This window comes from Spea bombifrons, chromosome 7, assembly GCF_027358695.1.
Source record: "Spea bombifrons isolate aSpeBom1 chromosome 7, aSpeBom1.2.pri, whole genome shotgun sequence".
Lineage (NCBI taxonomy): Eukaryota > Metazoa > Chordata > Amphibia > Anura > Pelobatidae > Spea > Spea bombifrons.
Window position 1 is genome coordinate 22,864,084 of NC_071093.1, and position 26,186 is coordinate 22,890,269.

The window sequence follows — 26,186 nt, forward strand, 5'->3', positions numbered from 1 at the left end:
TTTCTATATACTGAATTCTAATGATTACGCTTAATATCAATCATCAATACTAGACTTGGGCACCAGGGGGCTCTTCGTGTTCGTCTTCGTGCTCGTCTTCGGGGGAAAAAAAACCTTCGTATTCCGCGAATATTCGCCCGTTCCTGTCTTCTCTTCGGGCGAATATTCGCGTACATTCTTCGTGCTCGTTTAATCTTCGTTTCCTTCCCGGTTGCCTAGCAGGGGTTAATACGGGGTTAACAACACATCGGAGCAGCAGCAGCTGCCGTGAAGGAACGTGTGTGCAACTCTGTTGGTCGTTTCGGCAGGGGGCTGGTCTAGCATCAACGAGTGAATTGCAGAACGCACTTCATTCGTTGATGGCAGGCCAGCCCCCTGCCGAAACGACCAATAGAGTTGCACACACGTACTGAGGTGTACTGTACACAAAATGACCTAGAGACAAATGCTCCAAGGAACTTGGCCTCCGTTTATCATACACAATCACACATCCATAGATGTTTAATAAAAGAATAGGGATTATTTTACATTTTTAAATTGATTTTGGACCACTTGTAATACATGCCTAACATTTGCTACCTATTTACAATGGCATACTTTGCAACAACCCAACTTTTACTGGACAGGACTGGAAAAAAGCAGGACTGTCCACCAAAATCTTGGGTGTGTTGGCAGGTATGCAGATGGAAAAATGTTGGACAAGAAATAAAAAATAGCTTAGGGTTAATGCACGGTTATTTTTAAGATTATTAGCAGTGCACTGTTTTGGTTAAAGATGTATTATTATGTCTAAATATAATTTTAATTTTAATGGGTTTATTTAATTTTATTTTAAAGTTATATTTATTATTATTTACTTTATTATATTTATTTAATGTTGTAGTGCTACCCTACCCAGCTATACCTATGTGCACTAGCATACCTAGTTTAGCAAAATTTGATGGGACAGGAAAAAAGCAGGACTGTCCCTGAAAAAGTTGCGTCTTTTGGCAGGTATGTGGATGGAAAAATGTTATAGGGTGAAGTGTGAGTTATAGCGTTAATGCTAGTGAGTGTAGAAGTGAAGGCCAGGGCAAATAACACGAGGAAAGGTGATTTGTGAATTGTACGTGTGTGTGTTATGTGTTATGTCACTGTGTTATGTATTATGTCATTGTGTTATATGTGTTATTGTGTGTGTTATGTTTGGTAGGTTGTGTATCAGATGGAAAAAAATGAAATGGAAATGGAAAAGGAAATGGAAAAGGCGAATGAGTGGGCAATTGGCGACCCACTCACCTGTTTCACCTCAGGGCAAAGCATCCAAACACTGTCAGTCCTAGTCGTTTGGCAGCAGACTTCAAGAGCTCAGACACTAGGCCCTATCGTAAGCTGGCTACTCCGGTGGATGTAGCAGGCGTTGCCACACTGCAAACAGACGCAGCCAGTGGGGAGAAACTGCCCTTACCATTAGGGACATTTTGGGCATGACTCTAGCCAGGAAGCGAACTGGCAAAGAAGAGACGCTGGCACCACCACCAGCAGCAGCAGCATTGGGAAAGGCGAATGAGTGGGCAATTGGCAACCTGTTTCACCCCAGAACAAAGCATCTAAACACTGTCAGTCCTAGACGTTTGGGAGCAGACTTCCAGAGTTCAGACACTATGGCCCTAGCGTAAGCTGGGGCCTCCGGCGGAGGTAGCAGGCGTTGCCACACCGCAAACAGACGCAGCCAGGGGGGAGAAACTGCCCTTACCATTAGGGACATTTTGGGCATGACTCTAGCCAGGAAGGGAACTGGCATTGAAGAGACACTGGCACCACCACCAGCAGCAGCATTGGGAAAGGCGAATAAGTCGGCAATTGGCGACCCGCTCACCTGTTTCACCCCAGGGCAAAGCATCCAAACAACTGTCAGTCCTAGACGTTTGGCAGCGGACTTCCAGAGCTCAGACACTAGGCCCTATCGTAAGCTGGCTACTCCGGCGGAGGTAACAGGCGTTGCCACACCGCAAACAGACGCAGCCAGGGGAGAGAAACTACCCTTACTATTAGGGACATTTTGGGCATGACTCTAGCCAGGAAGCGAACTGGCAAAGAAGAGACGCTGGCACCACCACCACCACCAGCAGCATTGAAAAATGGAAAAGGCGAATGAGTGGGCAATTGGCGACCCGCTAACCTGTTTCACCCCAGGGCAAAGCATCCAAACAACTGTCAGTCCTAGACGTTTGGCAGCGGACTTCCAGAGCTCAGACACTAGGCCCTAGCGTAAGATGGCTAATCCGGTGGAGGTAGCAGGCGTTGCCACAACGCAAACAGACGCAGCCAGGGGAGAGAAACTACCCTTACCATTAGGGACATTTTGGCCATGACTCTAGCCAGGAAGCGAACTGGCAAAGAAGAGACGCTGGCACCACCACCAGCAGCAGCATTGGGAAAGGCGAATGAGTGGGCAATTGGTGACCTGCTCACCTGTTTCACCCCAGAGCAAAGCATCTAAACACTGTCAGTCCACAGCGTTTGGGAGCGGACTTCCAGAGCTCAGACACTAGGCCCTAGCGTAAACCGGCTACTCCGGCGGAGGTAGCAGGCGTTGCCACACCGCAAACAGACGCAGCCAGGGGGGAGAAACTGCCCTTACCATTAGGGACATTTTGGGCATGACTCTAGCCAGGAAGGGAACTGGCATTGAAGAGACGCTGGCACCACCACCAGCAGCAGCAGCATTGGGAAAGGCGAATAAGTGGGCAATTGGCGACCCGCTCACCGGTTTCACCCCAGGGCAAAGCATTCAAACAACTGTCAGTCCTAGACGTTTGGCAGCGGACTTCCAGAGCTCAGAGCGTAAGCTGACTACTCCGGCGGAGGTAGCAGGCGTTGCCACACCGCAAACAGCCGCAGCCAGGGGGGAGAAACTACCCTTACCATTAGGGACATTTGAGGCATGACACTAACCAGGAAGGGAACTTGCATTGAAGAGACGCTGGCACCACCAGCAGCAGCAGCATTGGGAAAGGCGAATGAGTGGGCAATTGGCGACCCGCTCACCTGTTTCACCCCAGGGCAAAGCATCCAAACAACTGTCAGTTCTAGACGTTTGGCAGCGGACTTCCAGAGCTCAGACACTAGGCCCTAGCGTAAGCTGGCTACTCCGGCGGAGGTAGCAGGCGTTGCCACACCGCAAACAGACGCAGCCAGGGGGGAGAAACTACCCTTACCATTAGGGACATTTGAGGCATGACACTAGCCAGGAAGGGAACTGGCATTGAAGAGACGCTGGCACCACCAGCAGCAGCAGCATTGGGAAAGGCGAATGAGTGGGCAATTGGCGACCCGCTCACCTGTTTCACCCCAGGGCAAAGCATCCAAACATTGTCAGTCCTTGGCGTTTGGGAGCGGACTTCCAGAGCTCAGACACAAGGCCCTAGCGTAAGCTGGCTACACCGGCGGAGGTAGCAGGCGTTGCTACACCGCAAACAAACGCAGCCAGGGGGGAGAAACTACCCTTACCATTAGGGACATTTGAGGCATGACACTAGCCAGGAAGGGAACTGGCAGAGAAGAGACGCTGGCACCACCACCAGCAGCATTGGGAAAGGCGAATGAGTGGGCAATTGATGACCCGCTCACCTGTTTCACCCCAGGGCAAAGCATCAAAGTCTGTCAGTCCTAGGTGTTTGGGAGCAGACTTACAGAACTCAGACACTAGGCCCTAGCGTAAATTGGCTACACCGGCGGAGGTAACAGACGTTGCCTCACTGCAAACACGTGCAACCAGGGGGAGAAACTACCTTGAACATTAGAGAAAGAAAATTAACTTTCCAAGCTAAGAGCTGGGTAACCCAACTTGGGCAGATTGAATTTAAGAAAGGCAATCTGCTCAATCAGATGAGGTGCCATTCCGGTCATAGAAAACACGCGCTCACTTTGAACAGTGGTTGGCGGACATGATAGAAGCTGCTGCGCAACCCATGAGAGTGCAGGCCACACACTCTTCTTTTCATCCCAGTAGCTAAGAGGATCAACATTAGGTGAAGAAGGAACTTCACAGAGGTAAAGTTTGACCATTTCAGCAGCACTACTCTCCTTTCTGCTGCTAGCTCTGTCAGATGGTCCAACTATACTCCCAAGTGCCTCTTCCCAAAACGCAGCTGCTCCACTCAGTTGTGTTGTGATGCTTGTGGCACTGCTGCTGATGCTGCTGCTAGGAGTAGCAGACCACATCATCTCTTCCTCCTCCTGCACCTCTCCCTCCTCGGACAGCATTCCCATTTTACGCTGCCAGTCACGCACCTTGTTGACCAATTGCTCCCGGTAGCTACTGAGAACATTGAATTTCAAAGCAAGCTTTCCCTTAATTCTTGGATCTCAAAGGCACGCTAGCATCATTTCGGGACTCTCTTCCATGCGTTTGCGAAGGTGTACTTTTAACAGATCCTTCAGCTTCCTGACTATGGCTGCTATGTCAGGATGTAGAGTGCCACCTTGAACAGCCTCACGGTTTTCAAGGAGCACATCCATCTTGCTGTCTAGATGGGAGAACACTGGGATTACCTGGGCCAGACTGGCAGTGTTTGAGCTTAAATTTTCAGTGGCATCCCTGAATGGTTTAAGGACTGCCACTAGCTGGGCGATCACTGTCCAATCCTCCCTATTCAATGGAGATGTAATCCCAATATTATGCTCTGAGGCAAGATTATGGGTTGCCCTCTGCTGCTCCAAAATCCTCTCCAGCATGTTTAACGTGGAGTTCCACCGTGTACTGACATCCTGATGTAGGCAGTGTACGGGAAGACCTGACCTCTCTTGCTCTTCCCTCAAAAGTTGGCTAGCCTTAACACTATGGTGAAAGTGCCCAGCGATCTTTCTGCAGCGGGACAGAACTACTGCTGCCACATTAGTTCCTTCTGACATTGCTGCCTTCACTACAAGATGGATGATGTGGGCTGCACAGCGCACACCAACAATATGACCATCTCGCAGCGCTTTCACCATATTGGCACCTCCATCAGTTACCACAAAACCAACTACAACATTGGTGCCTGCCTCTGCTCCCACCCAAAGGCTAAACATTTTCCTCATCGCATGCAGAATATTTTGGGAAGTGTGCTTTTCATCCGTTACTTCTGCATGGAGAAGGAATGATCGGTAGCCTGCTGCAGAAGCTTCCTTGGGCACACCGGGCTGCCACCAGTGTGCTGTCAAAGGAAGAAAGGCATACTGCCCACTAGGTGCACTCCATAAATCTGTTGTGAAATGAACAGACTGACCAGCAGCCTTGGAAAGCTCCTCTTTCACTGCTGAAACACAGGACCGATACAATGAGGGGACAATGTTCCTGCTGAAAGTGGAACGTGACGGAACTGTATATTGTGGAGCCACAGCCGCCATCAATTGTTTGAAAGCCTCCCCTTCAATCATAGAGAAGGATGCCCCTCCAACAGCAATGAACTGACCAATAAGACGCGTTACTTTATTGGCCTGCTGTTTGGACATTGACCTTTTTGATTGGAATGCCACAGATTGTTCCAGGTGCTGCTGCTGCTGCTATTGGCTCAGAAGCAGCTGTTGGGGTTTTTCCACGGCCACCAACTATGCTGCCTGCACTAAGTTTTACTTCTGCATCTTTCCCCAATAGCACAGCGTTTCGTTGAGTGCTGAGGTGATGCTTCATGCTAGCACTGGTAAAATGGCCAGACACTTTCCCTCTGCTTATTAGCTTCCCACATTTTCAAAGTGCTCCCAAATTGGGGCGCGCATAGCCTTGGAGTGTGCCTTGGGTGCTGCTTCTACTGTTCGGGGTGGATGAACAGAGGCAGAACTAGTGGTGGTGGCACTGGTGGTACCAGTACTGGCCATAGTGGGACTGCTAATTGCTTTAACTCTACCAGATTTGGTAGGTTTTGCTGCTGGTGGTGGTGATGATCGTAGCGGAGACGGTGGAGGCTCAGGGGAAAATTGTGCACTAGTCATTTGGACACTGCTCCCTGAGGAATCTGATTCCTGACCACTCATCTCCTCTACTTCCTCTGGCTCATAGTCTAGTTCTTCATTAGCCAGATCGAATGGAATTCCTGCCAGGCTGGAGCTAAGACTGATATCGTCGTGACTAGTAGTAGTGCGAGCAGGAAGAACAGACTCTGCACTTTGCCTCTCAGTCTCAGGCTCCTCTGCTACCTCGCTAGGTGGAGTTCCACTGTGTGTAGCCCTCTCTCTGTCTTTACAAAAATATTGTAAGGACTTGGTGGCTTGCTAGAGGTACTAGGAGGACATGTCGTGGCGGTACCGGTGGGAACAGTAGGCGCAGCACTAGTGGTGATAGAGGCGGTAGAGGTGGTGGTGGTGGTGGTGGTTTTCCCTACGAAGGAATGAGATCGCTTTGGTTTGGGAAAACCCCTCTGAGTCTTGCTGCTAATTTGGCTCTGCTTGGTACCTTGCATGCTGCTTGAGGATGGGGAAGATGCTGCTTGGGGCAAAAGGCACTTCTTTTTACTCACTGGGCTAGTAGAAGTACTAGTTGTGCTACCCTTTAACTTTGAACGTGCTTCTGGTGCTTTAGGCTTTCCGTAAAAAAACATAGAGCTTGTGGGCCTAGCAGCACTACTACTGCCTGCTTTTGGTGCATTTCCTTTACTTGATGATCCTTCAAGCAATGCTTCCCCAAATTATAAGCGAGAGCTTGGCCTACTTGGCCGACTAGACTGACGCAAAGGCTGCATCTTAGAACTGGTGGTGGTGCTGATGGTGGTGGTAGATGGAGCTTGTCCCTCCTTAGTCCCAAAAGGAGGATCCATTTCAAATGTTGTGTTGTGTGTGTAGTGTAGTGTTTAAAAAAAACTAGTGTAGTGTTTTAAAAAAAAAAAAAAAGACTTTGAATTTACACGGGCCTAAGAACCTATCCTACTACTATACTAAACCTAATATTTCTTAGTATTCTAGTCTAACTCTAGGCAGACGCTCTCAAACCCACTAAGCTAAAGTGAGGTTAAGTTATATATAATATTATATTATTAATAGATTAGAATTACCTATATTATGGATTATAGATAGAATAAAGATTATGAATTAGAAAGAATTACTTATATATATTATATTTTATGAATTAGAATTTATTATATTATGAATTACTTATATTATGGATTATAGATAGAAGAATATAGATTATGAATTAGAAAGAATTACTTATATATATTATAGATTATGAATTAGAATTTATTACCGTATTTGCTCGATTATAAGACGACCCCTCAAATTTTGGATCTTATTGGGGAAAAAAAGAAAAGGCCTGAATATAAGATGACCCTAATGGGAAAAAAAATCAAAATCACTGTTTTTGTCATAAAAATAGTTTAATCATTAACATATAACAACCAGATTATCTGTAAAATAGCAAACGTGCAAAAAAACGTGCAAAAAAACAATCAAAGGGAAAAACAACAGTCTTTGTTTTTAGATTTTTTTAATCAATGATGACTGGAATGATATCATCATCTTCCTCTTCCTCTTCCTCCTCCTCGTCCTCTTCATCTCCTTTGTTTTCAGTGCTGCTCTGTGGTGTCTCATGCCACAAGATATCATCCTCTGTGCCATCCATGGCATTAGTAATGCAGCATTTCTTGAAGCCAAGAACAATACTGTCAGCAGAAATCTGGCCCCAGGCATGAAGTACCCATTCACATAGAAGAGTAATAGATGGCTTTTTAATTTTTCCTGTTGGAGTGAGGGTGTGATCATCAGAAAGGAGCCATGCATTGTACTGCCTTTTTAAATGGTCTTTAAATGGTTTATTAACCACAACATCCAGGACTTGTAACTGTGAGGTCATACCTCCAGGGATGATGACCAAATCAGTGTTCATCTTTTTTGCAATGGATTCCTTGTTGTCTTCCCCAAACAACTTTAAGCCAGTCTATAACTAGACTTTCTTCCATCCACCCCTTTTCTTGAACTCTGACTATCACCCCTGATGGTACTTTTTCTTTTGGCATTGTTTTCCTTTTCAGAATAATGTATGGTGGAAGCTTTGTTCCTGTTGTTTAAATACTTCCTCCTTCGTACAATTTCGTTTTACTCTTATTAGTTCCCCCTTCGGGATTCCTTTTAGCCAAGGACTATAATGTCCACTGCTAAATAAAACGTAACTATCAACGTCTACTTGCTTAAAATATGTTTTGGTATAAAGTTGTAGGTTATCCACATAAATTAGAAGATCTAAAAAAGCTATTTCTTGAACACTTTGTTCCATAGTTAATTTAATACCCCAATCATTATTATTAAGGTAAGAGAAGAACAGATTAAGTTCTTCTGTAGTACCAGACCAAATAAAAAACATATCGTCAATATAACGACGATAGGCAATCAGCTTCGTCTCCCAGCTATGCGGCGAAAAAACAAAAAGATTCTTCCCAATGCGCCATGAATAAATTCGCATAGCTGGGAAACAACAGGCTAATAAGATTAAAAATGATCTTTTACAAAAAGGGTACCCACAAGAACTACTAAATAAGACTCTGATGGAAGTCTCTAAAATCGAACAGAAAGATCTATTACACTCTAGAACAAGTAAAAAAACAATTAATAATCAAGAAAATATACCTTTAGTCTTAAATTTTGACAAATGTCACTATGAGATGAAAAAAATAATTAAACGGCATTGGCCCCTTCTACTAAAAGATGATGATTTACAAAAAATACTTCCAATTAAGCCAAGAATTATATTCAGAGGGGCACCTAATTTAAGCCGTGACTTAACTTCTAGTTTTACTAGACCATTAAAGAACAATCGAAATGAACACTTTTTAAACAGACATAAGGGTTTTTATAAATGTGGTTATTGCACTTCATGTCGAGACACTAAGTCTAAGAGTAGTGACATAATAACAAATTTTACATCAAGTGTTACAAACAAACAATATAAAATAAGACACTTAATAACATGTCACACCAAGGGAGTCATATATTTATTACAATGCCCATGTGGCTTGCAATATATAGGTAGAACGATTCGTTCGCTACATAAAAGAATAGACGAACATGTTAGAGGAATAAAAACGAATAAAACTAATCATCCTGTACCAATACACTTCTCCAAATATCACAATAGTGATCCGAAATGCCTGACATATATAGGAATCGAAATTGTTCAAAAAGACTGGAGAGGGGGTGATTATGTGAAAAAAATAGGTCAGACAGAGATGAAATGGGTTTTTGACCTCAAAACCTTAAAACCTAAAGGTCTAAACCAAGATTTTGATTTGTTTAATTTTCTGGATTAGAACACCTGTTGATATTTAATATGTTCTTTTCAATATGTTTTATTTAATATGCCTTTTTTTATTTTTCCCTTTTTTATAGGTTTTTTTATAGTTTTTATATATAACTATATTTACATAGTACATTTAAAACCTATGGATATATATTGTGGAAGGGAAGTGATTTCTTTTATAAGTGTATGTTTTATATTTATTTTCATTTTATCTATTTGTATATGCAATCTTATATTCTGTATGGATATTTATGATGAATTTATAAAAATTTTATCTATGCATTTGCACTAAAATATATAGTATTCAATCTCATTTTGATTTTATACTTAATATTTATTTTTAGGGGCATACATTATAAACTATGAAATGGAGAGATTTTTAATCAAAGATGTATTTTATAATTGGTAAATATTTATATATTTATACATTTTGATAAATTTTTTTGAACATTTTATTATAGTAACAATAATTAATTTTGTATAGTTTTATATATATATAATTTTGTGCTAGTGCATGGATGTATTTATAAAAGATTGTTAAAATATATATTAGGGTATATGAACTCACTAGGTATCATTGTTATTGTCTGCAAGACAACAAGGGTTAAAAGATATACTTTAGAGAGCCAATTGACATCTGATACAATGTAACAAGAGCCAATTGACACGTCATAGAGGACTAATTGAAACTGGATACAAAGTAGCAGGAGACAATCAATACGCCACACACGAGATCGAGTATTTAAGGAGGGAGGAGAGAAGTAACCAACACGTCACTGAAGAAGCCCTATTGGGTGAAACGCGTTTGCGTGTTGGATTATCGTCATCGCGCTAAATTTACGAATCGTTTATCCTGAAAAGGAACGCTGAGATTTAGACGCGCTATAGACTGCTTTTTTAAAAGCACGCTATATTTTTTAAATATTAAATTATATATTTACTCTTCACCTCCCTGCCTCTTTGTTCGTATATCGACCAAATCTGGATTGCGGCTGTGTGGACGATGCAAACTTTCGAGGAGGGCATCTCCTAAGTAATTTGTTCGGCGGGAACGAAGCCGGCATTTTCTCGATATATATCCCAACAAGTCAGAGCAAACTCATTGCTCATTTTCACATGAGTGGAATACCATATCAAGCTATTTTTTGATCTTCACATATTTTGCGGAAAGCACTATGATTTTCTGTTTTTTTTCTTTCTCTATATACTGACACGCAATATTGATACGACGAAAGAAAACTGGAAACCAATATAAGTATTTGTTTATTACAAATTTTTCTCTTTATTACATTACACTTGTATTGATTTAACAAATCACCATTTACTATATTTTTAGGCGCAACACTTTTTTCTATTTTGTCTACTTTGATAGGTATTTTTGGGATTATCCTAATAGTGTTTGCTGCACTTTTACAGATTCACCTGTGTTGATTTACGTATATATACATATATATAAACAATTGTTTAACTATTCAATTATATTTAAGCGCCTGATCACTATTATTATTTTTAGTACTCTAAAACCATAATAACAAGAAGACACTAGTCATGCTATTCTGTTCCTGTATATGGTATGTGTAACTGTAAAGTGTTGTTGTTTTTATTGGAAATAAACGTACATTACGTACCAGTGATTTAAGCAATACCAGCATTACTGTATTTTACATACGGTGTATTATAGAATGAAATGGGCCATGCAGGGAATCTACCACTCACTCATAAGCACACTTAAAATCAGTCACTCATAAACACACTTAAAATCTGACAGGCACTCATAAACACACTTAAATTCTGACACTCACTCATATGCACTTTTAAAATCTGACACTCACTCATATGCACTTTTACACTATGACACAGGGGAATGGTGGTAGTAATGTGGTGGTTTCTTATTGCATGTGTATAGTGTTTATTTTTTTCTTTCTCACCTGTCAGTGGGAATAGCAGATCTATAGATGTCCCATCAACATGTCCCATCAACATGTCCCATGCTCCTCAGTCACGCTTAAAGGGGTCTGGGAATCATGGGAAATGTAGTTCACTAGGTTGTGCCCCTAATTGAACCAGCTATGCAAATCATTCCTACCTGACAGTCTATGCTCCTCTTCACAAATTGTGAACAGGAGCACAGACTGTCAGGTAGGACTGATTTGCATAGAATCATAGGCACAAAATGTAAAAAACGAAGCTGGGTCAGGTGAGAACAGCGCGACCCACGTGACCCGCGCATCTGTTATGGTCACAGCTTCCGATTCGGCCGCATCGGAGGATGCTGAAGCCGCGGATACGGAGGCGGCGGCTGCTGCCGCGGATTACGGAGGCGAAGGCGGCGGCTGCCGTGGATACAGAGGCGGCGGCTGCCACGGATACGGAGTCGGCGGCTGCCACGGATACGGAGTCGGCGGCTGCCGCGGATACGGAGTCGGCGGCTGCCGCGAATACAGAAGCGGCGGCGGTGGCTGCCGCGAATACAGAAGCGGCGGCGGCTGCCGCAAATACAGAAGCGGCGGCGGTGGCTGCAGCTGATACGGCGGCGGCGGCGGCTGCCGATGGAATTGTGAGGTATCGTGGGGGATGATCTGAGGTCTGATTACAAGACGACCTCGATTATAAAACGAGGTCGGTTTTTCAGAAGTTTTTTTCTGGAAAAAACCTCGTCTTATAATCGAGCAAATACGGTATATCATGAATTACTTATATTATGGATTATAGATAGAAGAATATAGATTATGAATTAGAATTTAAAATTACTTATATTATAGATTATGAATTAGAATTTATATTATATTATGTTATATAATATATTATAGATTAAGATTAAAGATTAGAATTATTTTAGTACTACAGCTAGTAGCTTGAAGCTTTGCTTAGTACAGTTGTTGTCGTCACACAGTCAATCTTTCTTGAAAAGAAATTAGAAATAAAATAAAATGTCACAGCAAAACAGTTAGCTTCACTGCTTGCTGAACAAAAACACACAGCACTTATGCGGCTGCACTCACTAGCCCAACAAGTTCACTTCACTGATGGACTGAGGTGAGCAAAACACTAAGGGTACTTTTAATAAAATTAAAATAAAATGTAAAATAAATGAGAAAATCTTTGCAAAACAGTTAACGTCACTGCTTGCTGATCAAAAAAGAACACAGCACTTATGCGGCTGCACTCACTAGCCCAACAAGTTCACTTCACTGATGGACTGAGGTGAGCAAAACAAATGAAATAAAATTAAATATTATTAATTAAGAAAAATTTACTTGGTCTCTTGCTAACAAAGCACAAACTAAAGAGCTGCAGCACCAGTACTAATAAGATTAGCTGAACTATAAGCTAGTAGTAATTAAAGTAAAATTATTAATTTTATTTATAGCTAATTAACTATTAAGCTAGCTAAAATGAATTATAGAATTATTGATATTACTGAATGATTTTATATTAGACACTAGTAGATGTCTTGAATGTCTACAGTACACTCTACACTAGTATACTATTACTAACTATAGTATATATAACTGACAAATATATATATAATTTTATAATGTATTCAATTATAATTAATAATATATTCTATTTAATTATTCATAAATTCTATTATTTAATTTATCTAAGCAGGACAGGCAGTAGGCACTAGTGCCAGCCCAGGGCAAGGGCACCCCAGTGCCAGTGAGGCACTGGGTGCACTGTCAACTCAACAGCACTACACAGTTGATGACAGACAAAAGCACTGAAAAAAATTAAATAAAAAAATGATTAAATTAATAAAATTATTAATTCAGTAGAACTGAACACAGTACACTGTGAGAAATGGCAGGCTGAGGCTTACCAGTCTCACACAGAACAGAAATATCTCTCTCTGTAACGCTCGGATGCAGTACAGCAGTGCAGTGTTGCCAAAGCAGTCACAGCGAAAAATGAATGGATCTCTCAGGCAAGCTCTGGTCTTATAAAGGCGGTTTCAGAATTCAAAAAACAGCAGCACAGGCATTGGACGAGACCCTTAGCGTGACATCACAAGAGTGAGCTGATTGGAGAGACGAGGATCAGCTCACTCCTGTTTGAAATTTTGGCGGTTGCGCGGCAAAAACGAAGACGTGAGTCTTCGCCTACGGTTTGCCGGCACTGTATTCTGTTCTACGTTCCTTTGGAACTAACAAAAAAACGGCCTCTTCGTGCTCGTTTTCATGTTCGCGCGAAGACGAATGCGCAAGTCTACTAGATACATCTAAACCACATTGGTATGAAGGTATCTCAGTCAATACCTAGGGGCTAAACTCACCAACAAAAAAAAACAGAGTGTATGCCTATCTACGCAAAGAAAAGATTGATGTAGCTTTCTTCCAAGAAACACACTGGAGAATTAAAGACAAAATTAGATGGGGTGGAAGATTTTTTCCACGCATTGCTGATGGAAAAGAAAAAAAAGAGGGGTTGCAATAACCTTTTCTAATAATATAAGAACACAAATGAAATACGGGCATCGCCGGCTTTCTGCTGTCCGATCTGATGTAACAGCTCCTGGCATGAAAGCCGGAAAGCTGTTACATTTCAAACTGCCCGATCGCGCAATCGAGGGGAAAAAAAACACGTTAATTCATTTAAAAAAATTATAAAAAAATCATTACAATAATAATACAAATAATATATAAAAAATAAAATAAATTTTTTTAAAAAAAAATATATAAAAAAGATAATAATCATAAAATTTTTTAAAAAAAAACCTTACATCCCATTGCCCTAGCATAACATCTAGCCAGTATAACCCTCCTGCCCCCGTTCAGAACCCCCAAACCCATAAAAAATTATACAAAAAATGTACACCTTATAGTATGCTTCCTGGAGCTGGGAAAGTATGGAAAATCTATATAAATTAGGCATTTCTGAAATCAGGACACCTGAATTGATAAACTTGGAGGGGATTTTCCATCACTTTACCTAATTTTGTGAGGATTCAGAGTTTTTTTTTCTAATTTTCGCTAGTTTTTACTAAATTTCTCATTCTAAATTTTCAGCTAATCATCCAACTATGGTATCAAAAGAAAGCTCTATCTCTCTTTGAAAAAACAATATATAGTTTACATGGGTACACTATTCACAGAGAATCATCGCTGAACCGGGCTTTGAGGTACCAAAAACCTTTGCGACTGAAGGGGTTAAGGCTAGCTTATTCTTAGGAGCGCAAACCAAAGACGGAGGAGTAAGTTTCCCCCAGATAAAACAGCACTATGAAGCCAGCATTCTTTTCCATACAGTCAAAACATTCAAGAATACTCTAAGCAGGAAGTATGGTATAAGCATGTGGCGTCAACAATTTAAACAAATTAATCTGGTCCTTAAACGATAAAGCAACAACTACCCAAATCCAGGACAATAATAGGATTTTAGAGAGCATAATAACACAATGGCTGGCTATTAAAAAAAACTGGGTATTAAAGATAAATTGAATTAAATATACATGTCCTAGAAACAAGTATGGAAGACATTTCGCTTGAGCAATGGAGGTTAGCGGGCGTGAAAACTATTGCAGATATAATCTTGCAGGGCCAGATAATCTCTCTCCCTAGTTTACTAGATAAGTAAAAACTAGTAAACTCATCTATTTTTCACTATCTCCGAGTTAAAAATTGTATAAATAAACAAGTTCTGTGCACACAAGAAGTTAAATTCCAGAAACTGGCACAAATTTTTAGCTCCAACCATCTAATAAAGCTTTATTCAAAATGCACAGAATACGTAAGAACAAAAGAATGAGATAAAGATATTATGCCAATAATAGCACGATGGGAAAAAGATCTAAATATCCCAATATCACCAAATGCGTGGCTAAATGGGTTCAGGAAGTTGCTTTCCTTACTTGAGACCCAGTTTAAGATCATGAACAGATGGTATTTGGTACCAACTCGGGTCGCAAAGATGTTCCCAGCCAGCCCTAACACTTGTTGGAGATGTGGTCAATCGGACATATTTGGTGGTTATGCCCGAAAGTCGTTAGATTTTGGTTAGAGATCCTGGAATATTTAAAAAGAAAAGACAATATTATTATTCCAAATTCTCCATATTCTCTGTTATTACACATAGGTTGGCCCCCCATCCCAAATTCAGTTGAATTTAACGATACATACCTGTTTAGCAGCAAAGAGATTTATTGCTAAAGAATGGAAACAGGATAGAGATTTCAACTGGTCCCACCTAGAGAGCCAACTGCAATTTCAAATCTCAATGGAAAAAGAAGTATCTCATTTTTTACATAATTCTTTTAACCCCTTCGCGACCTTTGCCGGTTCAGGAGCGTCATGACAAGAAGGTCACTAAATGACCTTTGACGGTCCTGAACCGTCAAAAAGTTAAATAAGCTTAGAAAGTGATCAAGGATCACTTTCTTCGCTTAAACGGCCTTGCTGCAATGCCTCGATGTCGAGGCATTCAGCAAGGCCGAGATCGGCATCGGGGGCCATGTCTGGCCCCTCCCCGGGGCGTCAACAGCCGCCATACATTGTATGGCGGCGGACGCCCGTTTTAAAAGCGTTTAGGAGGCGATCAACGATCGCCTCCTAAACTTAAATGGTGTCGCTGGAATGCCTCGATCAGGAGGCATCCAGCGACACCAAACACTTACCTTTAGGTGGGCTGTGACCGCTCCGGAGAGCGGTCACAGCCGCAGCTGCCGGTGATCTTCGCCATCAAGTAAGATGGCCGCCGCTCTGTAAAAAAAAACAAACAAGAAAAAGTTTGCTAGATGGTCTCCAGACCCTCTAGAGAACTGGCTCCACTTGCTGGTTGAATACAGGTACTGCATTCAACCATGCAAGTCAATGGAGCCCAGCTTTCTAATCACTATGTGATTAGTAAAATATTCAAAAAAAAAAATAAAAAAAAAAAATGGAAAAAAAAAAAAAATGTGCTAACATTTAAAAATAATTATGCAGTGATGTCACTAGATGAACCATCCAGTACCAGCAAAATGTGTAAAAAAAATATAAAAAAAGTATTAAAAAAATAAAAAAAATAAAAAAATAAAGTTTATTATTTTGAGCAAGTGCTAAAATTTCTCAAAAATCTCAAAGAGTTAAAATAAAAGCACTTCAAATACCCAAGGGGTGTCTAATATATAAAAAAATGGCTGATGGGGTAAATTGGAGTGGCCTAGCTCACAGATAGGGCATAGGTACAGACTGACCAAAATGGAGAAAAAAAGCGCACTTCCCAAATGTGGCATTTTAAATCTGAAACAACCCGACAAACCCATGCATGTCGGGTATCACTGCACTCAGGAGATGTTCCTGAATACATATTGGGGGGTTGTTTGACAGTGACATATACCAGAACCTGTATATCTATAACTAAAGTACAATTTGTGTGAAAAAAATTACTATTACAAAGTTTGACAAAGTGTAGTTGTATAATTGGTGCATGGAAAGGGTTAAAATAACAGCATTTGGAATACCCTGGGGTGTCTAGTTTTCAAAAATATATGGTTTGAATGGGTTAAATTGAGTTAACCGGCTTCAAAGATGTTCCAAAGAGGAGATGTAGGCAGACTGACCAGATTTGTTAAAAAAGATTTGGAAATCATAAAATGCTGCTTGTACTTATTGCCCTATAACGTACAAAAAACAGCAAAAAAACATAAAAACATTGGGTATCTCTAAACTCAGGACAAGTAGTAGAATCTATTTAGCTAGTTTTTTTACTTGCTTTTTTAGGTGAGTAAAAGATTTTTCAAATAAAAGTCATAAAATGTCTTTTTTTTAAATTTTTCACCATGTTTTTTTTATTTTTTTTTATAGTAAATAAGATGATACGATCAAAATAATGGTATCTGAAGAAAGCCCATCTTGTCCTGAAAAAAACAATATATAACTTATGTGGGTATACTAAATGGGTGAGGAGAAAATTACACCTGAACACAAGCACCACAAAAGTGTCAAAACAGCCTCGGTCCCACAGGGTAGAAAACGAAAAATGAGCCCGGTCCTTAAGGGGTTAAAAAAACCTCACATTTGGGAGAGATGTCTTTAAAAAATAGGACAGACTACGATAGGGACTCCCTTTGAATAGGAATAGACTTACTTCATAAATTGATATTCAAATAAGCAAGATCTTTTTATTCGTATCCCCCCCCCCTCAACTCCATCTCGCTAATGTTATTTATTGTTTCGTTTGTTGCATGGTATTTTGTTTGCTGAGCATCGGGAATCTATTTACTCTGAACCTTTATAACATAGTAGCTATTACAAAATTCCCTTAGACTGACTGTTCGTTAAATCTTTATTTTATTTGTATTTATTATGTCAATTTTTTACAAAAGACAAATAAAGAATATAAAAAAGGCTGTTTGCTCATTCCTATTTCCTTGGAATGGAATGAAGTTAAGCTCTCCACTGAAGCCATGATTGACTCTGGGGCTGCAGGCTCCTTCATTGATCGCTCCTTTGCCCAGCTGCATCGGATCCTGCTTCTTCGAATATCTCCTCCTATTGTTACTACGGCAATTGATGGCAGACCCCTTCAACCCTCCTGTATTAATCTACAGACTTCTCTGCTTTTACTTTCTGTTGGACTTTTGCATCAGGAGTCTATAAAGTTCCATGTTATTTTGTCTTCTAGTTGTGATTTTGGGTCTTCCCTGGCTCCGTAAGCACAACCCCTCCATTGGATGGCAATCTGGGGGCATACAGGCATGGGGACCTAATTGCAGAGATTCATAACTCTCCAACGTGAGTTTTTAAAAAAATTCTATTTCTGCGGTAACCTCTGCATTCATTCCCTAGGCATACCAAGCCTATTTGGTCCCGTGCTTTGGGAGAATATATTAAAGATAACCTGAAAAAAGGGTTCATTAGGAAACCTACTTCTCCGGCAGGAGCAGGATTCTTCTTTATATCCAAAAAAGATGGAGGCTTAAGTCCGTGTATTGATTATCGAGGGTTAAATCAGATTACTATCAAAAAGAAATATCCGTTGCCTCTCATTCCGGAATTATTCGATCGGCTTCGGAGTTCTACGATTTTTACTAAATTGGATCTCCGAGGCACCTATAATTTGATCGGTATTTGAGAAGGAGATGAATGGAAGACTTTTAACACGCGGATGGGACATTACTTTGTTTTACCTATTACCAAAAAAATACAAAAAGGTGAAAAAAATCCTCCAGGTAGACCAATTGTATCTGGGATAAATTCTGTTACATCTAGGTTCTCAGAATACATCGACATTTTATTACAACCTACAGCAAGCATACAGCAATCTTATTTAAAAGACACAGTGGATATATTACGTATTTTAAATAATATAAAATGGAAAAATACATATTGGTTACATGCGATGTGAGTAGTCTATATACTATTACAGAACACACTAAAGGATGCGAAGCAGTTTACAATATACTGAAACAAGAGAATATATTCCAAGAAGATCTAATTGATTTTATTGCTAAAGGCATACAAATGATACTCACTAACAACTATTTTTGGTTCGATAACCAATTTTATCTACAGTTAAGAGCCACAGCAATGGGCACTAAATTTGCCCCTAGCTACACAAACCTTTTTATGTCGGCTTGGGAGAAAACATTTATTAATCCATTTTTAAGTCCAGAGGGAAATCTAATAATTTATAAATGATACATAAATGATCTCTTTTTTATTTGGAATGGATCTGTAGAGCGTTTAAATGACTTTAATAATTCGTTAAATAATAACCCTTTAAGAGAGTGCGCCTAATCTCAGCTCGTTACCTGTATAAAAGACACCTAGGAGCCATAGGGGATGAAATTCTTATTTCACTGGGTAAAATGCAAATCAATGTATAACTTATTGGAAGTGTATTATAAAATGGGGATGATAAATACTTCTTGAAACACAGCTATTTGGTCACCTAGTTTGACATTCTCATTATGCCAAACATAATTATATATTTTACAAATACAAACTCTACAGAAAGCTGTAAACCATATGTAACAAGCCTAAAGTGTTTTCACAATAATAATAATAATAATTAACGGATAACCATACCTTGGATCCTGGTGGCAGACAGATCCATAATGTCTTTCACTTTTATTTGCCAGCACTGGTGTACTAGAATGAGATGGCCATTTCACCCACACCGCAAGAGTGGTCTTAAAAGAAAACAATGATTTTTTCTGTCAAAACATTTCTAAAGTAAATGCAGTAAGTATTGTGTTGTAAACAAAATACACTAAAATCCTCCAATGTAAAATTATCAACATTCTTACAAATTCTCTTTTTTTAAAATGTACTCTTTATTTAAAAATATAACAAATACATATAACAATAACCTTCAATGTATAAAATTATCAGTAATAATCATTACAATGCATGCGAATACAGTGTTACTAAACAAAAGCATACCCCCTCTTAAATATCTTGATGCGACATTGTAAACCCCCGGGAGATGTGTGTATTGGTCCCTGGGGTGGATCAGCTGGAGAGCAGGGTAGGCCAATGCTGGATTTTGAGAAACTGTTGATTTTGTAGGTTTGCCCACTGACAAAGACATGATCAATCTATAATTTTAATAAATTTGAAATAAGTATTTCATCCCCTATCAATCAGCAAGATGTCTGGCTCCCAGGTGTCTTTTATACAGGTAACAAACTGAGATTAGGAGCACTCTCTTAAAGGGAGTGCTCCTAATCTCAGTTTGTTATCTGTATAAAAGACACCTGTCCACAGAAGCAATCAATCATTCAGATTCCAAACTCTCCCACCATGGCCAAGACCAAAGTGCTGTCCAAGGATGTCAGGGACAAGATTGTAGACCTACACAAGGCTGGAATGGGCTACAACACCATAGCTAAACAGCTGGTGCACAAATGGAGGAAAAACACAAAATAACTGTCAATCTCCCTCAGTCTGGATCTTGCTCCATGCAAGATCTCACCTTGTGGAGTTTCAAGGATCATGCAAACAGTGAGGAATCAGCCCAGAACTACACGGGAGGATCTTGTCAATGATCTCAAGGCAGCTGGGACCATAGTCACCAAGAAAACAATTGGTAACACACTATGCCGTCAAGCACTGAAATGAAACCTGCAGAGTCTGCAAGGTCCCCCTGCTCAAGAAAGCATATGTGCAGTTCTGTATGAAGTTTGCCAATAACCATCTGAATGATGCAGAGGAGAACTGGGTGAAAGTGTTGTAGCCAGATGAGACCAAAATTGAGCTATTTGGCATCAACTCAACTCACCGTGTTTGGAGGAGGAGGAATGGTGCCTATGACCCCAAGAACACCATCCCCACCATCAAACATGGAGGTGGAAACATTATGCTTTGGGGGTGTTTTTCTGCTAAGGGGACGGGACAACTTCCCGGCATCAAAGGAACGATGGATGGGGTTCATGTACCGTCAAATATTGGGTGAGAACCTCCTTCCTTCAGCCAGGGCACTGAAAATGGGTTGTGGATGGGTATTCCAGCATGACAATGACCCAAAACACACGGCCAACACAACAAAGGAGTGACTCAAGAAGAAGCACATTAAGGTCCTGGAGTGACCTAGCCAGCCTCCAGACCTTAATCCTATAGAAAACCTGTGAAGGGAGCTGAAGGTTCGAGTTGACAAACGTCAGCCCCGAAACCTTAATGACTTGGAGAGGATCTGCAAAGAGGAGTGGGACAAAATCTCTCTTGAGATGTGTGCAAACCTGGTGGCCAACTACAAGAAACGTCTGACCTCTTTGATTGCCAACAAGGGTTTTGCCACCAAGTACTAAGTGATGTTTTGCAAAAGGGTTAAAAACTTATTTCACTGAGGAAAATGCTAATCAATTTATAATTTATTTAAAATGCATTATTTTGATAATTTTTGTTGCTATTCTGTCACTGTTCAAATAAACCTACCATTAAAACTATAGACATATCATTTCTTTGTCAGTGGGCAAACATACAAAACCAGCAGAGAATCAAATATTTTTTTCCTTTACTGTACATTACTGTAGCAGACTGGATGCCCTGGATGTTCTATATTTTCAAGATAAGAGGTGAGGGAGACAGATGAGCCTTCTCAATCAAGCCTAAACATAGTCCCATAATTTGACTAAGCTGGAAAAAAAATATCACATCATGCAGATAATTTGCAATCTCATTATTTTTCCCATATCTGGTTAGCCAAATTATTCTCTCTATTGTCCTTTTCTAATTGGTATTCATCTGGAATGTCATGGCATTAAATAAGCTTAGAAAGTGTTCTTAGATCCCTTAAGCGGTGTTGCTGTAACGCTTTGATGTTGATGCATTCAGCAACACCAACGTTTAATGCAGGCTGTAATGGATTTTAATTATATGACTCCTGGGCCCCGTCACGACAGGGTTAAGTATAGTTATATAACTTGTAACTTAGGCATCAGACGTCTACATGTACAGATCGCTGTGCCGAGTAGATAAGGAAACACCCAAACACAAAAGAACAAAATGACGAAGGACCTCTGTTTAGTCCACACAACGGCTATAAAAACGCAAGGCCCCAACCACAAACTTTAAAGCCTCGTCTGCGCTGTTTGCAAGAACGTGCACGGACAGCCCAGGGCGAGACAAGTGACCCTTCGAAAAGACTGTTCTGAGGGGTTTCCCAGTCCCTGCTGAGTTGTGAGTTGATTAGCTAGAGGAGTTGGCTCGGTGATGTATTACTATATTGACATTTCACACTATAGCATTGATTGCTGTGATATTGATTGATTGCTTAACTCATTTACACATGCATATATACACACGTAAGTTTACACACATAACTATTTTCTATCTGCTGTAGTAAGAGTTCTGTATTAAAGTTTTGCTTTATCAAATTGCTGTTTGTTGTGCTGTCATTCCGTATCCTCATCGATTGGGCAAAACAGGGGCCTCATGTGGACACACTGTGACCAGTATGGAATAAGTTAAAATACTAGCATTTAAATACCCATGGGGTGTCTAGCTAAAAAAATATATATGGGTTTATGGGGTAAATTGAATTGGCCAGGTTCAGCGATGTCAAAATAGGAAATGGGAGCAGACTGACAAGGTGTCAAAATGAAAAGAAAAAATGTATACCACCCAAATGTGGCCTTTTGGAACCCAAAGTCAACAAAACTATGCATGGGTGGTATCACTAACAAAATGTTTGGCAAAAGCTGGTGGTAGAATTTGTGCATGGAAATTGTTAAAATACAACTTTTGGTATCTAGTTTCTAAAAATATATTTTTTGAAACTATTAAATTAAAATGGCCAGCTTCAAAGATGTCCCAAACAGGACATAGGGCAGAAAGACCAGACTGGATGGGCCTAGGGGGGTTTAGTTTAAAAAAATATACTTGAATTGGACGACTTCAAAGATGTTTCAAATAGGACATGGGGACAGGATTACAAGACCTGAAACAAAACAGTTTTGAAATAGCAAAACGCTAGCTGTACTTATGTGCTCTAGAAGTTGCAAAAAAAAAAAACTATACAAATATTGGGTATTTCTAAACCCAGGACAAATATTAAATCTATAAATAACACCGTGAAAAATAAAACCAAAAATACGTGCTCTTATGGTGAACAGTAAAATAAAAAGTGATACTTCCCTGATTTGGACCGCAGCACCCAAACAACACTCTCCTCCAAGTGTTAAAATATGAAACCAACAAAATTTAGATGGGGCGCAGGTACATATAAAAGGGAGAAAATAATAATACAATATAGTGTAGATGATTTGTTCAATGTGCAACTTAAGTAATATAATGCACTCACAAATTAAAGAAGTGAATCCAACCCATCAATAGGACTGTATATAATCTTTAATGTTCTTCTTGAGAAAATCTAAAAAACAAACTTCAATGGTGCAGTATTCCAAAATCAAATGTAGAGAAATGGAAAAAAATGCACTCACAATTGTATATGCACTACAGGTGCATATATAGGCGTAGAAAGTCCACCAGAATGTGGGGTATATCGAACTCCAATTGAAAATCGACGCGTTTCACCCGTAGGCTTCTTCAGGAAAATCATTTGAAGAATATGTCCGTAAAAATTCAATATAAAATCAGCAGTCCGTAAGTGTTTTCGTCTTCTTCATCTGTTCTTTTATATCCACTTCCGCATATCGCCGTTTGTTGACCTTTCCCCTTTGATGTCATCACGTTTTTTCAATGTTGTCATCACGTTTGTTTGTCTTCTCATTCATTAATAAAGTTTATGTAAAGCAAAAACGGAAGACCATTTCGCCTGTATCCGGGGAGATCTTTGAACTCCATTTATCAGTCGCCAGTGGACTCGGTCTCGGAAAAATCATGGATATGTTAGAAACGGATTCAAAGAATATATTAAAAACGGACTAAAAGAATATAAAAGGAAGAAACGAAGGTCGAAATGGAAGATAAGCCGGAGAGAGAACGAAGAGCGAACGGAGAAAGAACAAGCGTGCCCGCCCTATATGTTAATTGTGTATGTATTGTATCGTGCGATTCAAGTGTATGCAAATCAAGACTGAAAATAATGTGACTGGTAGTATCTTTTGTCGAGAGAAATATATTATTTTAATTAAACCAAAAACGATATATTATTTCTGCTTCGTATTAAATAAAAACATATGTATTTATTCCGTAAGTGATTCTCATATGGGTGTGTTATATTATATTCCTTTGTGTAACGTGCATATTTTTAAATGAATGTATTTTAGCTGTGTCCACAATAAATTAATTAACCAGTGGTGTATCTATCATTATCTCAGGTGCATGTGTAGTGAGTGAACGGATGGATAAATGTTTATGCGTTAATAAACAAGTGATAAGTGATGCGTGTCTGTGTGTGCAGTGTATTCATGAATGAATGTATATCCATTATATCCTTAAATGAATGAATTCGTCGTTCTAAAATAATTAAATAATAAGCAAGTGATTTTCATTTTTACGTGTAAAGTGAATGTGTGTGTGTGTGGATGTGTGCGGTGTCTAAATGAATAAATATATATTCCTAATGCCCCTTAATTAAATCAGTAATTTGCATTAACTGTATGTGTATGTTCATTCAATATCTAAGATAGCTTAAATAATTTAAAAGGTTTAAAACATCTAAAAGGAGTTAATCCACTCTTATATTGTACAGTTATATGATAAGATGAAATTGTTGACTGCCTGTTGGTATATGTAAGTGGAATTGGTGTATATAAAAAACAGTGCCAAAATAGCACTGAAAAATAATAATAGTGACTCTAAAATAATGACTCTAAAAAAATAGTATGGGAGCTACTATTAAAGGAGGTAATGATATCTATTTTAATATAATATATAATATTATAATAATTAATATAACACACCCATATGAGAATCACTTACGGAATAAATACATATGTTTTTATTTAATACGAAGCAGAAATAATATATCGTTTTTGGTTTAATTAAAATAATATATTTCTCTCGACAAAAGATACTACCAGTCACATTATTTTCAGTCTTGATTTGCATACACTTGAATCGCACGATACAATACATACACAATTAACATATAGGGCGGGCACGCTTGTTCTTTCTCCGTTCGCTCTTCGTTCTCTCTCCGGCTTATCTTCCATTTCGACCTTCGTTTCTTCCTTTTATATTCTTTTAGTCCGTTTTTAATATATTCTTTGAATCCGTTTCTAACATATCCATGATTTTTCCGAGACCGAGTCCACTGGCGACTGATAAATGGAGTTCAAAGATCTCCCCGGATACAGGCGAAATGGTCTTCCGTTTTTGCTTTACATAAACTTTATTAATGAATGAGAAGACAAACAAACGTGATGACAACATTGAAAAAACGTGATGACATCAAAGGGGAAAGGTCAACAAACGGCGATATGCGGAAGTGGATATAAAAGAACAGATGAAGAAGACGAAAACACTTACGGACTGCTGATTTTATATTGAATTTTTACGGACATATTCTTCAATTGATTTTCCTGAAGAAGCCTACGGGTGAAACGCGTCGATTTTCAATTGGAGTTCGATATACCCCACATTCTGGTGGACTTTCTACGCCTATATATGCACCTGTAGTGCATATACAATTGTGAGTGCATTTTTTTCCATTTCTCTACATTTGATTTTGGAATACTGCACCATTGAAGTTTGTTTTTTAGATTTTCTCAAGAAGAACATTAAAGATTATATACAGTCCTATTGATGGGTTGGATTCACTTCTTTAATTTGTGAGTGCATTATATTACTTAAGTTGCACATTGAACAAATCATCTACACTATATTGTATTATTATTTTCTCCCTTTTATATGTACCTGCGCCCCATCTAAATTTCGTTGGTTTCAAATATTAAATCTACATAGCAGTTTTTTCATTAGCTTTTACATAGTTACATAGTTCATAAGGTTGAAAAAAGACCTAAGTCCATCAAGTTCAACTCTTCTACCTAACCTTCCTATTCTTGATCCAAAAGAAGGCAAAAACCCCCTAATTAAGCTACTTCGAATTCTGATATCAGGGGGAAAAAAATCCTTCTTGACTCCAAGAGGCAATCTGATTTCTCCTTGGATCAAGAAGCTCTAAAATATTAATGTTATTCTATTTATATCCCTGTATGTCATGCCTTTGTAAGAAAATATCGAGGCCCCTTTTGAAGGTATGTAATGTATTGGATAACACCATCTCCCTTGGAAGTGAATTCCATACCATTATTGTCCTCACTGTAAAGAATCCCTTCCTTTGTCGTCTATGAAACCTGCGCTCTTCCAGTCTCAGAGGGTGACCTCTTCTTCTTTGTATATTTCTGTTAATGAACAGGTCACTGAAGAGCTCTTTATATTGGCCCTGCATATATTTATATAATGTTATCATATCCCCTCTGAGACGCCGTTTTTCTAGCATATATATATTTAACTTTTTTTTTGTCTCTCTTCATAACTAGTATCTCCAAATCACTTTTTCTAATTCCATAATGTCCTTTTTAAGGACTGGTGCCCAGAACTGTACCGCA

General features: G+C 39.5%; 1 protein-coding gene and 1 long non-coding RNA gene across 2 annotated transcripts in view; one reads left to right on the forward strand and one right to left on the reverse strand.

Annotated features, from left to right (window-relative positions):
* RHBDF1 (rhomboid 5 homolog 1) overlaps window positions 1–26,186 on the reverse strand; it is a 542,782-nt gene that overhangs the window by 200,783 nt on the left and 315,813 nt on the right. The window contains exon 12 of the mRNA XM_053472100.1: window positions 19,258–19,361. Within this exon, the coding sequence (XP_053328075.1) occupies window positions 19,258–19,361 (104 nt within the window). The remainder of the gene's footprint in view (window positions 1–19,257; window positions 19,362–26,186) is intronic.
* Window positions 1–26,186, forward strand: part of LOC128502357 (uncharacterized) — a 306,149-nt gene that overhangs the window by 122,664 nt on the left and 157,299 nt on the right. The gene's annotated exons all lie outside the window — the stretch shown is intronic.